This window comes from Calliphora vicina, chromosome 5 (assembly GCF_958450345.1).
Source record: "Calliphora vicina chromosome 5, idCalVici1.1, whole genome shotgun sequence".
In the NCBI taxonomy this organism is placed as follows: domain Eukaryota; kingdom Metazoa; phylum Arthropoda; class Insecta; order Diptera; family Calliphoridae; genus Calliphora; species Calliphora vicina.
In genome coordinates this window covers 113866116-113883353 of record NC_088784.1, presented here as the reverse complement: position 1 = coordinate 113883353, position 17238 = coordinate 113866116, and the positions used below count along the sequence as shown (strand labels likewise).

Here is a 17238-nt window from a genome sequence, read left to right as displayed (position 1 = left end):
TTTTGAGCAAAAAAAAAAATTAAAAAAGGGCCCATATTGGAAAAAAATTTTGATTTTGCAAAAAAAAATTAAAAAATTGTATGTCTTGCGTTACAAAATATTTATTTTGATAGATATCCTACTCGCATCCCACTAAGGGACTAAAAATATCTTAAAGGAATGGACCTAAGCTTTCTTTTGACTACAAAAAAAATTTTAAAAAAAGGGCCCATTTGGAAAAAAAATCTTATTTGCAAAAAAAAAAGTCAAAAATTGTAAGTCTTGAGTTAAAAAATATTTATTTTGATAGATATCCCACTCGCATCCCACTAAGCGACCAAAATGGTCTTCAAGGATAATATCTAAGCTTTTGTTTGACCTAAAAAAAAAGATTAAAAAAGGGTCCATTTTGAAAAAAAAAAGTCAACAAAGTTTTTGATTTTGCAAAAAAAGTCAAAAATTTTATGTTTTGAGTTACAAAATATTTATTTTGATAGATATCCCACTCGCATCCCACTAAGCGACCAAGTAGGTGTTCAAGGAAAATATCTAAACTTTATTTTAAGAAAAAAAAAAAATAAAAAAAATAGCGTATTTTAAAAAAAAGTCAAAAAAGTTTTTGATTTCGGAAAAAAAATATTAAAAATTTTTTATTTTTTTTTTTAAATATTTTTTTTCGAAAGATCGAAGAAATAGCTATCTATACTATTTGGAACACATTTTGCTAAGAACAATAGGTAATAAGTTACATGGATAAGAAAAAACCCCTGTTTGACCAAATTGTCAAACTCAGAGAGTTCTCGACCGATGTTGTTGAAAAATTGTGTCTGAGTTACTATCCAATAGAGCTAACCTTGGTGCAAATTTCATCCCGATCGGAAGACATCGATTTCAAAAGTTGGTTCACTTGACATGAAATTCCCCATATATATATAAATATTATTATTATTATACATATAAAAAACTATTGTAATTTTGATCATTACATAATTTTACTAATGTATTAATCATATATGGCCCTATGAGCTCGATTAAATAAATAAAAATGAAATAAATGAAATGAAATGTTAACATCGATATAAGCCAAACTAAAGCATATTTGAAGTTTCCAAGGAACTTAAAATTTCGTACACCCATTGGTACCAAGTTTCACAGGTAAAGTCAGATGTCCTGATTAATATTTTTGTTTCAACATTGTTCAAGAGCCAAAAACTAGAGTTTGGAATATTTAATTTAATATTGAGATACTATAGAAACAAAATTTGGGTACTCAATAATACTCCATACTTTTATCGCTTCGAAAAAGTTTGTTTATCGTTTCTAAATTTTAAGTTTTTTTCTACTGAGAATAGTTCAAAAAGAAAAGAGATACATAAACCGAAGAATAAGGTTTTCGAATATTGTTTTTTTATGGCGAAATAATACATTTGGTTCGGAATAGGCCTAAAAAGCCTGTGTTGGTCGCTTTCTGTTAGTGCTTTGTCTTGGTATTGTTAATATTATGATAAAACTTACCTAAAATCATGTGTCCGCTACACGAGATATTGGCAGTTAAAAAACTTTTTGCAACAAAGCATTTACATGCTAAACATTTTTTTCCCATAAGTACGTTGACGTTAAGTAGATTACAGTATGTATTTGCTGAAAATCAAATCCGCAACTTTTTGTCTGATAGACCAGCCCACAACCAACTGGCCTGTTGGGATATGAGAAGATACTTAAATTATAAGCTGTAAACTGAAGAAAGCGGACTCATGTTTTCAGATGACTTTTAGAACAGTAAAACTCTTATTTCACTAAACTAGTATTAAATTCATAAAAAATAACAATTTTCTTAAAAATGTGAGTGGTAGAAAAACATTACCCATATTATTTATGACTTTGTCTCATAGAATTTTTGGTTTAGACTTTTTGGTAATCTGTGGCACGGATAAGCAAAAAGTACAAAACGATTCAAATGTACATATCTATTGTAATAAGTATGTACGTTTGTTTGGTAAATGGTTTTACAAAATACTTATTATGAATATAAAATAAAAACATGAAATGAATGTGAAACGATAAAATTAATTTATATCTCAATAATTTATTATTATCACTCCATCCCACACCTACATACATACATACATACATAAATGTACATATAGAAATGCTCATACACCACACTCATTCATTCTAAACTGTTTATACTGGAACGTGATTTAATTAATCGTTTTCCTTGAAAAGCTTTAAATCTCAAGTATGTAAGTATGTGTAAGTATTTAATTCACGGAATTCAATGACAAAGTCATATCACATACTTGTAAGATTTGTGTTGTTTTCGGAAAATACCAACTCTCGTGGATGGAGACTAGCGTTAACGGGTTTACTAACTAAAAGCTACCTTTCCATGCAAAATAACACAGTACAACATTTTTCAGTTCATTGCTTTGGGACTCAATTCTGACATTTGCATGTGAAAGTAGCCCCAAAAATAAGAACTTCTGCATCATTAGTTTTGTCAAGTTGGCTGCCGTATTAATTTAATGGCCATACGAATTTTTTTTCCTCAAGGTGGATTTTTATCACTTTTTCTATATTTTAGCACGGAATATCTCTTTTGTGGCTGAAGCAAAGTTGTAGATATTGAATAGTAGAAAAAAAGTACGGAACATACCTACCCGAAAAAGATGCATCCAGTGCCTTAAAAATCGCCAAAATGCCCATTTTTTATATTTTTTAACCAATTTTTCACCTTTTTTGCTCAATAGCTGGATTACAAATGCAATTATGGACTGATCACCATGAAATTAGGTCGTGTGATTTGTGTCTATATAAAAGTTATTTATCATGAATTTTGTATGTATACCATAATTTTTTACAGATTTATGCACTTTAAAGTGATTTTCGGAAGCGTGTCTTTTATGTGAGCTATGACTAATTATGGACCGATCATAAACAAATTCGGTACATATAATTTGTTCGGCCCAAGGACGAAAACTGTTGAAATTGGCTGAAATCGGTTCATTATATCACCTAGCCCCCATACAAATGTCCTCCCGAAATTGGACTTTATCGGTCATAAATGTTTAATTTATATATGTATATTAGAGTGCTCCAAAAAAATAAAATTGCGAATTTTGACCGTCCCCCCGTCTAGAATTGTTCTATGTATTGTAGAAACACATTGTGTAAAATATTAGGATGATAGGATAACGTTAACTGGTGGCGCAACGACGCTGAAGTTTTGAGGTGCGTTTACAAGGGGCAAATATGCAATTTTTTCAGTTTTTGTAAAAATTTTGCCATTAAATAATGACTTTTACAATTTAATTTAAAAAAATCGAAATGTGTACGTAATTGTCGTTATAATAAGATATAAAAGACAAAAATTGGTGAAAAAATGTTAAAGTTATTAAAAAATCGCCAGGCCATTAACGTGTCTCAGGCCACTAGAACAAGAAATTTATGAACAAAATTAACATATTTTGAGAAATATTAAAATAAAAGCTTATTTTTACTTAAAATATATCCATATTTACTTGTATATGAGTTTTTGTCCTAGTAGGATACCGTTAACCTATTCGCAGGTATGACCAAAAAAATTAAATTTTTTTAACGGCAGTTTCAAAACTCCAATTTAAAATTTTTCAAAATTTTGTTAAACAAATTTCAGAATTTTTTGATCATCACATGGGGATTTATTGACAACATAATAGGGAATAAAAATGTGAAAAAACTATGTCAATACCTCCTATAGTTTTTCCGTACCTGCGATATAAATTTTGCGATTTTCGAGAAAAACTAATTTTTTGGCCATATTTTGGGGAATGACCAGAATTTCATTACTGTAATGATTTTTAAGTAAAAGCTATTCAGAATAATATAAATTTTTTCAATATTTGGAATTCCTCATGGAAAGATAGCGAAATATATATTTTTGGGCCGATTTTGATGAAACTTAAGAAAAATATAAAATGAAGTCTAGTATTCACAATAACAGTACAAAAATGGAAATTAACGCTTAAGAGTACTTTAATTTTTTTGGTCATACCTGCGAATAGGTTAACGGTATCCTACGAGGGCAAAAACTCATATACAAGTAAATATGGATATATTTTAAGTAAAAATAAGCTTTTATTTTAATTTTTCTCAAAATATGTTAATTTCGTTCATAAATTTCTTGTTCTAGTGGCCTGAGACACGGTAATGGCCTGGCGATTTTTTAATAACTTTAACATTTTTTCACCAATTTTTGTCTTTTATATCTTATTATAACGACAATTACGTACACATTTCGATTCTTTTAAATTAAATTGTAAAAGTCATTATTTAATGGCAAAATTTTTACAAAAACTGAAAAAATTGCATATTTTCCCCTTGTAAATGCACCTCAAAACTTCAGCGTCGTTGACCCACAAGTTAACGTTATCCTATCATCCTAATATTTTACACAACGTGTTTCTACAATACATAGAACAATTCTAGAGGGGGGGACGGCCTGTACCTAGAAAGTTTTTTTCGTCCATACAATCTTGGAGCACTCTAATGTATATACACAAATTTCGCTCCAAATAAGTTTTATATATACAAAATTCATGTCAAAAAATTTTATTATGATCGGTCCATAATTATTCATAGCTCCCATATAAGACCAGCTTCCGAAAATCACTTTAAAGTGAATAAATCTGTTAAAAATTATGGTATACATACAAAATTCATGATAAATAACTTTTATATAGACACAAATCACACGACCTAATTTCATGGTGATCAGTCCATAATTGGATTTGTAATCCAGCTATTGAGCAAAAAAGGTGAAAAATTGGTAAAAAAATTAAAAAAAAAATTGGCATTTTTGCGATTTTTAAGGCACTGGATGCACCTTTTTCGGGTAGGTATGTTCCGCACTTTTTTTTCTACTATTCAATATCTACAACTTTGCTTCAGCCACAAAAGAGATATTTCGTACGGTATACGAGATATAACCGTGTTAAAATATAGAAAAAGTGATAAAAATCCACCTTGAGGAAAAAAAATTCGTATGGCCATTAAATTAATACGGCAGCCAACTTGACAAAACTAATGATGCAGAAGTTCTTATTTTTGGGGCTACTTTCACGTGCAATTGTCAGAATTGAGTCCCAAAATAATGTGTTGTACTGTGTAATACATGAATCTAATTGTTTATTTAAATTTAAGGCACATAATTATTCTACTATTGTTTTCTGTTGAGTATTCATACATTTGGTTCTAAGTGAAAATTTTGTTTCATTTTCTTTCCAGGAATTGACGAAACAAGTGAACAAATCTCAGCAACAAAACTATCCTTGAATCAACAAAAAAAAATCAAAGTCTGTTCGGCATTGTTGCTAAGAGTCCCATTTAAAGGTTCTTTTAGAAAAAAAAGTAATAATAATAATATTAATAATATAATACTACTAAAAGAAACAAGAATAAGAAATGTAAAGGTTGGTTGGTTGTTGTTGTAATATTACACCCATGAGAGTGTTTAGCAACCAAATCAAACACAAAGGAAGTGAACAAAACGAAAACCAAGGACAAGTAAGAGCAAAAGCAATCCATTCCCAACGATACTGGACAGAACAGAACAGCAACAATAGACCCATAACTGAAAACGCTACATTAGAAGCCATTGTTGCCAGTGGTACTAGTTTGACAAAAAAAAAAGAAATATAAAATACTTAAAATAGAAAAAAAAGACGAAAACCGTTAGTTGGCACTTTTTAGTCTATGGTCGTTTCCTTTATTACTTTTTGTTGCTGTTGTATTTTAATTTTTCTTAAAGTCCCCCCAAATAGGGCTTATTAAGCAACCACCCTGCTGAATATAAAATAATCAAAAGAATTGGAATAAATTGAATCTTTTTTTAAGTTTTTACTTTGTGAGGTGAGCAAAACAATTTAACAGAAATAAAGAAAAATTAAAAAACGAAGAAAAAGTCAAGTCATTTCTTACGCCCGCTTTGATATTTATTCTGTGTGGAACGAAGTGTTCGATGGCTGGCATGTGGACAAGTGTGAGGGAGTATAAACAACATTTAAATAAGCCAAGTAATGTTACGAATTATAATTTGTTAATTCAATTTCTAACAAAAGTGTTTAGTGTCTAAGAAACCAAAGAAAAAAGAAATACGATATAAAAAGTATTTTCAGTTGGAATAAGAAACCAAATTCAAAATGTATCAAAATCTCAAGCAACAAGAACAGCATCACAAAAAACCACGTAGACCACCATCGTTAACTTCATTGAGATTATCTTATTCAGAACAACAGATAGAAGAACAGAATTACCACGAAGAGAAACATCACCACAACCTTTACGAACACCATCAACGCAACCATCACCACCAGCACCGTCATCATCGCAGTCAACATCATCATCATCATCATCATCAGAAACACAAGGCGAGACATTATTTTCCTCGTTGCGGATTAATTTTCTTAATTTTTCTTTCTGTGATTAAAGGTGAGTAAATAAAAACGATTTTTTTTTTAAATTTAATTGCAATTGAATTTTAATTTATTTATTTATTCATTTGTTGTTTCGTTTGTTCGTTCATTCGCTTGTATGGTTTCTTTATTTGCTTCTTTGTAACAATTTAGCTCAATTTACTTTCGTTGTAATTTGTGGTCGGTTTTCTCTTACATTTTTTGCATTTGAGTATTTCATTACAATTTTTGTTCCTAAACTTCTCACAAAAACAAATTATTTGAATTCCTAAGAAATTTTTATTTTGTTGGTCAATTTGTAGAAAAAAAAACAAAAGAAAACAAGTATGAAAGTATAGTCGGTCAAGCCCGGCCATATTATACCCTACTCTGAATATATGTGCAAATCACTTGTCTATTAAAATTTCAATGATTTTTTTCTGATGAGTAATTTTTGGAAGTGGGCCGGCCTTATATGGGAGCTATGGTAAATTATGGATTGATCCGTTTTATGTGGACAAACATTTTTGGGCGTTACAAACATAAACACTAACACAATATAAACATTCTACTACCTATAGTGGAGTAGTTGCAAAGTTTGTTTGGTGAAAACGAATTGAAGAAAGTAGGTCTGGATTTCAAAATATTGAAATAACATTTTGAAATTTTGATGATAAATGTAAAGGCCTACATAAAGTATTTTTCTACGGACATCACAACTTTGTGGAGTTCGACCGAATGTTCAGTTTCGGTTTATGATTAGGCCAACAATTTGAATAGCGATACCAAAATCTTAGAATGGAAAAAGCAATAAATTACCAAACTTCTAAGCAAAGCTAAAGATATTCAAAAATCCTCAGCAAAAATAACAGTGTTCCGTTCAAGATAGAATTACCCAAAAGTGTTATATATAGTGATGTCTGATACCAAAAAACATACTGATATATGCTCTAATTTTAAGAGCATTAAATTACTTTAGAAATTGATAACATATTAAAAATATTTCGGATTATGCCGAATAGTAGTTTTTGGGACGATTGTTAGATTTGCATCGGTTTCGATTGTAGTCTACAAATTAGTCTTGAACATATTAGAAATACCTTTTATGTTTTAAGTTATTCCGAATGATTTATTTTCGGGTGATTGTACTAAGTTATTTTTTGAACTGTCTTCCAATATTTAGGAAGTATTTTCTAAAATATTATTTAATAGTATCTAAAATAGCTTAAAATTTATTAAGAACCCTCGGTTTTTTCTAAAAAGATTACATACAGATTAAGCCTCCATTGTCTGATATATGTACATACATATGTAGGGTCACACTAATGTTAGTGTTTGCACTTTTAAGCATTCCTTTTTGTTTTTTTTGTTTTTTTGTTTGGTTTTTACAGCAAATTACTTGGGATTTCTTCATTGCCCAATGTTGAGGGTCACCCAATAATCTCTTCTATTTAAAGCTCAAACAATTTTGTTTAAAATTAATTATTTAATTCAATTTAATGGGCTAAGGTTTATAATTAAATTGTTAACTGCTTCGTATTCGTTTTCATTTAACTTTTTGTGTTGAAACTTTTTGTTGAATTAAGGATCAAAATAAAGTCATTTTGTAAACAGTTTTTCTTTTATTTTTTTTAATGGATTGAAATAAAACCCTAAACAGAAAAAATGTCATTTGTAAATAAAAAATGAATTGGCAATTAAGAGATGTATTATTTCTCTTTCTCTCTCTCTCTCTCTCTCTCCCTTCCCCATATTTATTTATTTCTTGAATGCCTGTATTTGAAACCCTTCATCCGGAATGAAACAAGGTCGTACATAAAGTTTTTTTCTATTTGTTGTTAATTACGCTCTTGTTAGAAAATTACAAAAATGTAAATAGAAAATTACAATAAATTGTTGGTGGTTTTTGAACTACATGTGCGTTGGCATAAATACTTAATTTAACCAAAGGATTTTTCCATTTAAATATATCACAAGCCATTTGAAATAAAATTACAACACTGGTGTTAAACTTTTAGTTAATTGTTAAAATTAGTAATTTGTAATTTATTTATGTGCTTAGAGTTTACACTCTTCCAAGTAAGTATTATATTTGAATTTCTATATAGTCAATGTATATTTCACATATTTTTATTCCAAATATTGTATTTGTGCTTCTATTTTGTAGGGCTTCATTAATTTGCTTATTTGTGACAGGAACGGCTTAACTCAAAATGTCGTTTTTTGTGAAATGTATTTAAGTATTTCTATTATTTATTGAATTTATTTTATCTAAATCTCTAGTTTAGGTTAGGTTGTAAAGGCCAGTAACACCGGCTCACTTGGGTCCTAGAATTGGTCCCTTTATGATACCCTAAAGTATCATGTTCAGCCTCAAACAGATCCACCACATATCGGTGTGGGATTCGACGCCGAATTAACCCAATCCATCTTCCTAATATCAACCTTCCATTTATTCGCCAGAACATGATCACCTATTATCGCAGTCCCCGATAAATTAGGGCAAAACAGGTGTTCGTCTTCATCATGAAAACTTCTACAGAAGTCATTGGAAGGAATGTTTAAGCTCATAATCTCAATTGTCTTGCCATCTTTACAGTGCATAACCTGTAGTACCTCAACCACTGCACCGCCGTTTAACACTACATTGATCATGTAGACTATGAAGCCTCCACTAGTATTTATACAATAGACAATGAAGCAAATAGTTTAACCAAACTAAACAAAGCCTTAAGGATCGACTCGGGTTTCACATTGTTAAAGGCCCCTTCAAACACATGATTTTACTTCTGTTGTTACGTTTAAGGTCCAAAAAGTAAAATGTTAATGCTCGTTAATACAAAGTACAATTCATGCACATCGTTTCATTTTTGTTTCTGAATATTCCGATAAGTGTTCCATAATCCTTTATATGTTAAAATATTTAGTGCAAACAAACAATTTAATAAAAATTACAATATTTTAGTTATGACGATATTGTTGCAAATGCGAGATGCAATGTATCCTTGAAGCCATTACTAACTGTTTATATTTTACATATTTAAATATATGTATATTTTTGTTGGGTTTTTAGAAAAATATTCATAAATATTCCAGTTTTTAAAATTCTTATTTTTAATTAAAAAAAAAAATAATAAATAACGCAATCACTACAAGTATAAGAAACCAAAAGAAATAATGAATATAGAATAAATCAACATTCTTATACTATACACTCATTCATTGTAAGTATATAACCATAAAAATGTCTGCATTTGAAAATACTCACTTGTAATTGCACTCACACTTAATCATAAAATCGTACACTTACATTCACACTTAAAATTAACATTACCCAGTAGTTCTACGAGCAAGGTAACTGACGCTATGTAACCAGTATGTGAATCCAATGCGTTGCCTACTTTGGTCCAGCTATTAGACAGTCCCATTATAATCAAAAAGAGATTAGGACATGCCCGTGTTAAAATGACTAGTCACGTGGCAATTGAAGTAACTAGCTCCCACCCTAAATGATGGGTAGAATCACTAGTTCGGTACTGTCTCCTAGAACTACTGGGAAGTAAAGCATTTCCTTCGCATTTACAAATATGTTTCAGTATTTGTTTAATACTCACAATCTCTATTTAAAGTTGGTTTCCATTTAACAAAAAAAAAAAAGCCTCGTAGGCTGAGGACTAACAATGGAAACATTGTAAGAAAAAAACGTTATTTCAAACTCTGCCCGGTTATTTGATTGTACGTTTGTTTTTAGAAAAATAAAATTGTATTGAAAGTACAATAATAGCGGTTTCTATTGCGAGTGAGAAAGAGCCAGTAGAGATGTATGTAATGATGCAAATATTGCTTATGTTGTTGGAAAACGGCAACATATCCTGCGGACAAGTTTGGTATAAATTGTAAACAAGAACTGTAGTAAAAACAAGACCGAATACTTTATACGTATTGCTGGTCGGGCCATTTACCATTGAGTTTCCACAAAAAGCCCAACAAACATTCTGATTTGATGTTACATTGAGATTGATTTGATGTTAAACTCTTAAATAAATGTTTGAATTAATGATTTTAAAACAATTGCTGTTACTATAAAAGGACGAGGATATATTTTCAAATGTATTTAAATGCAAATAAACTGTATGACATATAAAATAAGGGCTTAATGCAATTAGTTTATAAACCACTAAATATATATAGGTGTAAAACCTTTTGAAAAATGTAATGGATTTTGATGAAGATAAAAGTGTGATTGAAGACTTTGGTTTCATAGCGATAATTCAAAGCTACCGAAGTTATTACAACAAAAAAACACCATCAAAATTAATATACACTTAAAATTGGAAATACAAACCTGAGATTCAAGTTTCAAATAAATAAACCGTTGTTTTGAAGACGTTTAACTTAGAGTTTGTTAGGTTGGAGCAACTCAGCAATGCATTGAGTCATCATCATCGTCCTGCTCATTATCCTTATTATGGTAGTTACAACGAAGTACCCAGTAGTTTTCGAAGTAGTCAATGTATTCCATACCCCCATTAAAGCTGGGTTTCCACATACACCGTAATCGGCGCCGATAACGAAAACTGAAAAACGTTTGTGTTCGTCACCGTCTCGTTTCTGAATTGTTTTCGTTTCAGTTGGGTGCGCTGCGGCATAAAACAGAAACGAAATTATTTTTTAATTTTGGATAGAATTTCATTATTTTTGACAAAATCTTTAAATTTGAAATAAAAAAATAATTAAAACAATTTCGTTCTTACAGCATCGAAGTTGTTTTCATTCCAGCCCCAAATGACAGGTTTTTCGTTACTGATCGGTGCCGTTTCGTTACCAATTTTCGTTGCCGATTTCTGAAACGAACTTTTTTCGGTGTAAATGTATGGAATTTCGTTTTCGGTGCCGATTACTGTGTATGCAGAAACGTAGCTTATTATGAAGTCTGGTTAAGTGTTAACTAATAGTTGTACTGACAATTTGCATACAAAAATAATTTTATCCGTCAGTGTAACTATTAGTTAACACATATTCAGAATTCGTGTTAATGGGAGTTGGAGACAGTAATTCTAACTAATTTCTGATCACTTGGATGACTCCAATTTATATATTTTGGGTCATTTGACAAACATACATACATACATACATACATCTCAGGTAATCTAGCGTCATGTCAATTGCCACTTTAGTGTCTATAACTAATTTAGAGTTTTAAAGATTGAATAAAACTTCTCGTGAGCTTTTTCCGACTTGATTTCAGTTTGTTTTTGGAAAAATTGGGTTTCCACAAATGATTACTAAAGTTGTCTTAATTTCGTAAAATATAAAAATAAATTGAAAAAAATTTATTTTTGGAAACTGCCATCGATTTTCTAGAAATCTTTAACATTATTGAAAATTATGTTTTGTTTAATGCGCATGCATAATAACATAAATTCATATTTAATAATTAGTGAAATATGTTCAATGGAGTTACCTAGTTTTTCCATACCGCCACAGATTTGTAATCTATTTGTTATTATACTAGCGTTAGATAAAATTACTAGTAAATTACACAAAAGTGCTGGGTAACTGATAGATATACATACATATATATGGGGCATTTCATGTCAAGTGAACCAACTTTTGAAATCGATGTCTTCCGATCGGGATGAAATTTGCACCAAGGTTAGCTCTATTGGATAGTAACTCGGACACAATTTTTCAACAACATCGGTCGAGAACTCTCTGAGTTATAGGGGGTAAAATTTTGACAATTTGGTCAAACAGGGGTTTTTTCTTATCCATGTAACTTATTACCTATTGTTCTTAGCAAAATGTGTCCCAAATAGTATAGATAGCTATTTCTTCGATCTTTCGAAAAAAAATATTTAAAAAAAAAAATAAAAAATTTTTAATATTTTTTTTCCGAAATCAAAAACTTTTTTGACTTTTTTTTAAAATACGTCCTTTTTTTTTTTTTTCTTAAAATAAAGTTTAGATATTTTCCTTGAACACCAACTTGGTCGCTTAGTGGGATGCGAGTGGGATATCTATCAAAATAAATATTTTGTAACTCAAAACATAAAATTTTTGACTTTTTTTGCAAAATCAAAAACTTTGTTGACTTTTTTTTTTCAAAATGGACCCTTTTTTAATCTTTTTTTTTAGGTCAAACAAAAGCTTAGATATTATCCTTGAAGACTCTTTTGGTCGCTTAGTGGGATGCGAGTGGGATATCTATCAAAATAAATATTTTTTAACTCAAGACTTACAATTTTTGACTTTTTTTTTTGCAAATACGATTTTTTTTCCAAATGGGCCCTTTTTTTAAATTTTTTTTTGTAGTCAAAAGAAAGCTTAGGTCCATTCCTTTAAGATATTTTTAGTCCCTTAGTGGGATGCGAGTGGGATATCTATCAAAATAAATATTTTGTAACGCAAGACATACAATTTTTTAATTTTTTTTTGCAAAATCAAAATTTTTTTCCAATATGGGCCCTTTTTTAATTTTTTTTTTTTGCTCAAAAGAAAGCCTAGGTCCATTCCTTTAAGATATTTTTAGTCCCTTAGTGGGATGCGAGTGGGATATCTATCAAAATAAATGTTTTAACACAAAAATTGTATGTCTTGAGTTACAAAACATTTATTTTGATATATATCCCACTCGCATCCCACTAAGCGATCAAAACCATCTTAAAGGAATAGGCCTAAGCTTTCTTTATAGCAAAAAAAAAATTACAAAAAGGGCCCATTTTAAAAAAAAGTCAAAAAAGTTTTTGATTTTGCCAAAAAATCAAAAATTGTATATCTTGAGTTACAAAATATTTATTTTGATAGATATCCCACTAAGGGACCTAAAATATCTTAAAGGAATGGACCTAAGCTTTCTTTTGACTAAAAAAAAATTTTTAAAAAAGGGCCCATTTTGAAAAAAAATTCGAATTTGCAAAAAAAAAGTCAATAATTGAATGTCTTGAGTTACAACATTTTTATTTTAATAGATATCCTACTCACATCTTCCTAAGTGACAAAATAGGTCTTAAAGGAAAAGACCTAAGCTTTCTTTTGAGCAAAAAAAATTTTTTAAAAAAAAGTCCCATATTGGAAAAAAATTTCGATTTTGCAAAAAAAAATTAAAAAATTGTATGTCTTGCGTTACAAAATATTTATTTTGATAGATATCCCACTCGCATCCCACTAAGGGACTAAAAATATCTTAAAGGAATGGACCTAGGCTTTCTTTTGAGCAAAAAAAAAAATTAAAAAAGGGCCCATATTGGAAAAAAATTTTGATTTTGCAAAAAAAAATTAAAAAATTGTATGTCTTGCGTTACAAAATATTTATTTTGATAGATATCCCACTCGCATCCCACTAAGGGACTAAAAATATCTTAAAGGAATGGACCTAAGCTTTCTTTTGACTACAAAAAAAATTTTAAAAAAAGGGCCCATTTGGAAAAAAAATCGTATTTGCAAAAAAAAAGTCAAAAATTGTAAGTCTTGAGTTAAAAAATATTTATTTTGATAGATATCCCACTCGCATCCCACTAAGCGACCAAGTAGGTGTTCAAGGAAAATATCTAAACTTTATTTTAAGAAAAAAAAAAAAAAAAAAAAAAAGGACGTATTTTAAAAAAAAGTCAAAAAAGTTTTTGATTTCGGAAAAAAAATATTAAAATTTTTTTTTTTTTTTTTTTAAATATTTTTTTTCGAAAGATCGAAGAAATAGCTATCTATACTATTTGGGACACATTTTGCTAAGAACAATAGGTAATAAGTTACATGGATAAGTAAAAACCCCTGTTTGACCAAATTGTCAAAATTTTACCCCCTATAACTCAGAGAGTTCTCGACCGATGTTGTTGAAAAATTGTGTCTGAGTTACTATCCAATAGAGCTAACCTTGGTGCAAATTTCATCCCGATCGGAAGACATCGATTTCAAAAGTTGGTTCACTTGACATGAAATGCCCCATATATATATATGTATATATGCTATTTCTTCGATCTTTCGAAAAAAAATATTTAAAAAAAAAAATAAAAAATTTTTAAAAAATTTATTTTGATAGATATCCCACTCGCATCCCACTAAGGGACTAAAAATATCTTAAAGGAATGGACCTAGGCTTTCTTTTGAGCAAAAAAAAAAAATTAAAAAAGGGCCCATATTGGAAAAAAATTTTGATTTTGCAAAAAAAAATTAAAAAATTGTATGTCTTGCGTTACAAAATATTTATTTTGATAGATATCCTACTCGCATCCCACTATGGGACTAAAAATATCTTAAAGGAAAGGACCTAAGCTTTCTTTTGACTACAAAAAAAATTTTAAAAAAAGGGCCCATTTGGAAAAAAAATCGTATTTGCAAAAAAAAAGTCAAAAATTGTAAGTCTTGAGTTAAAAAATATTTATTTTGATAGATATCCCACTCGCATCCCACTAAGCGACCAAAAGGGTCTTCAAGGATAATATCTAGGCTTTTGTTTGACCTAAAAAAAAAGATTAAAAAAGGGTCCATTTTGAAAAAAAAAAGTCAACAAAGTTTTTGATTTTGCAAAAAAAGTCAAAAATTTTATATTTTGAGTTACAAAATATTTATTTTGATAGATATCCCACTCGCATCCCACTAAGCGACCAAGTAGGTGTTCAAGGAAAATATCTAAACTTTATTTTAAGAAAAAAAAAAAAAAAAAAAAATAGGGCGTATTTTAAAAAAAAGTCAAAAAAGTTTTTGATTTCGGAAAAAAAATATTAAAAATTTTTTATTTTTTTTCGAAAGATCGAAGAAATAGCTATCTATACTATTTGGGACACATTTTGCTAAGAACAATAGGTAATAAGTTACATGGATAAGAACAAACCCCTGTTTGACCAAATTGTCAAAATTTTACCCCCTATAACTCAGAGAGTTCTCGACCGATGTTGTTGAAAAATTGTGTCTGAGTTACTATCCAATAGAGCTAACCTTGGTGCAAATTTCATCCCGATCGGAAGACATCGATTTCAAAAGTTGGTTCACTTGACATGAAATGCCCCATATATAAAGTTAAAGTTGTTTTTAAAACGACCACAAATGTCATCAAAACTGAATTTTGTTTGTTGTCTTTTTGTTTAGCAGAGAATGGACTTTTAGTTATTAAAATCTATAAGATCTGCTTCTTGACTTTTGTTGCTGTTGTTGTTTGCAAAACAATGTTCAGCATATTTGTCAAAATGGCTAAAAGCCATTTGTCTATTACTGTTTTGTTCGGTTCTGTGTTTTATTTGCTTTATGGGAATCGTTTTCAGTTTAAATAAATAAGGATATTTTTATCAACTGCATATTAAATGCATGAATTAACATTGAATAAATAGCAAAAGAAAAATATCTAATACGAAATGAAACGGTTCTATGTTCTGGCCATGATTGTGACTTTTTGCCTAGATGTATTTCATTTGCCATTTAACTTTTTCTTGGTTTTTTTTTCTCTCATTCTTTTGCATTTAGACAAATAATAATTTATCATTTATCGTACAATATTTGAAGACGTTTAAGAACTAATTACATTTTTCATGATGTTTTTTTTTCGGTTTTTCATCTTGTATGTCTTCCTCAAAAATCTCAATCCAATTTCAAATTAAAGTTTTGTATTGTACTTCTTCGGGCATTGTGATGATTGTGAGTATTCTTGTTTTGTATTCTCGTGCACATTTTCGAGTGATAAATTTTGATGATTATTACAAAACATTAGTACTTCTGCTGCTGCTGCTGCTACTGCTACTGAGAATGAATGAATGGATGGATGGAATAAAATTCAACACAGAATAGTAGAAAATAACGTGGCTAAAAATGAATTATTAGAATCATTTTGGTCTCTTATAGTTAACAAGCCATAGAAAATGTAAAATTTAACAAGAACAGCGACAGCAACAACAAAAACAAATGAATTATTAGTATTTTTATATATTTACAAGAACATTTTAAAATAAATAATATTCCATTTTATCCAGTACATAAGAATATTGAAAGCTGAGAAAACAACACAACAGAAGAAACGAAGATGAATTATAAAAATAATTTCTCACATTTCTTTTTATTTCCTTCAAAGTAATGTTAAATGAATTGAAAAATTTATGATTAAGTCAAAATTGTTACTTTAAATGATGTATGAACTCCATTTTAAGTTTAATATTTCAAAAATTTCTTATTTTTTCCATCCAGAAGAGAAATTATTTAAACATTTATCATTTGAATTTCAGACCATTAAATTTCTATAAATAAAAAGCATTCAAATTTGCCAATTGTCAAAAAATTAATTTAAAGTGGTGTTCTTTGAGTTACTACAGAGTAATTATAATAAATGAACTTGAGCTAAATTAAAAATTTACTTTTAAATTATAAAAAACAATTGAGACTTACTTCCAATTTATACCATTTTTTTTGAATGAATCGTTTATTGAAAAATTGGTAATATTACCACGAAATTTGTACTATGTATTATATAAGATATTTTTTTTTTTTGCCATTTTATGATTATTGTTCATACATTGTATGCTTTGGATAATTATCAAATAACCCACAAATATCCTGCGATCTAGCCAGTCAACTTGCTTGCACAGATGTTTACTGCGTGCAATACAACTCAATACTGTGCAGGTCGAAGAACGTGACATCGCTTTTAAAATTGGTTATAGAAATATGATAACTAGATTCATATCGAGCCATAGAAACATAAAATTTAGAATGCTTTGACACAAGATATTATAATTTCTTCTTAGTTAGTGACCGACTACTAAAAAATTATTTTATTTTTCCATTGATTATGGCGCATACGATCAAAAAATTATATTAGTCTACTTAGAGCCAGTTTTTGACTTCG

The 17238-nt window shown here is 29.3% G+C and overlaps 1 protein-coding gene across 1 annotated transcript in view; it reads left to right on the top strand.

Annotated features, from left to right (window-relative positions):
* Nucleotides 1-6158: 6158 nt before the first annotated feature.
* Nucleotides 6159-17238, top strand: part of dpr1 (defective proboscis extension response 1) — a 215374-nt gene continuing 204294 nt past the window's right edge. The window contains exon 1 of the mRNA XM_065513057.1: nucleotides 6159-6447. Coding sequence (XP_065369129.1) covers nucleotides 6159-6447 — 289 coding nt within the window. The remainder of the gene's footprint in view (nucleotides 6448-17238) is intronic.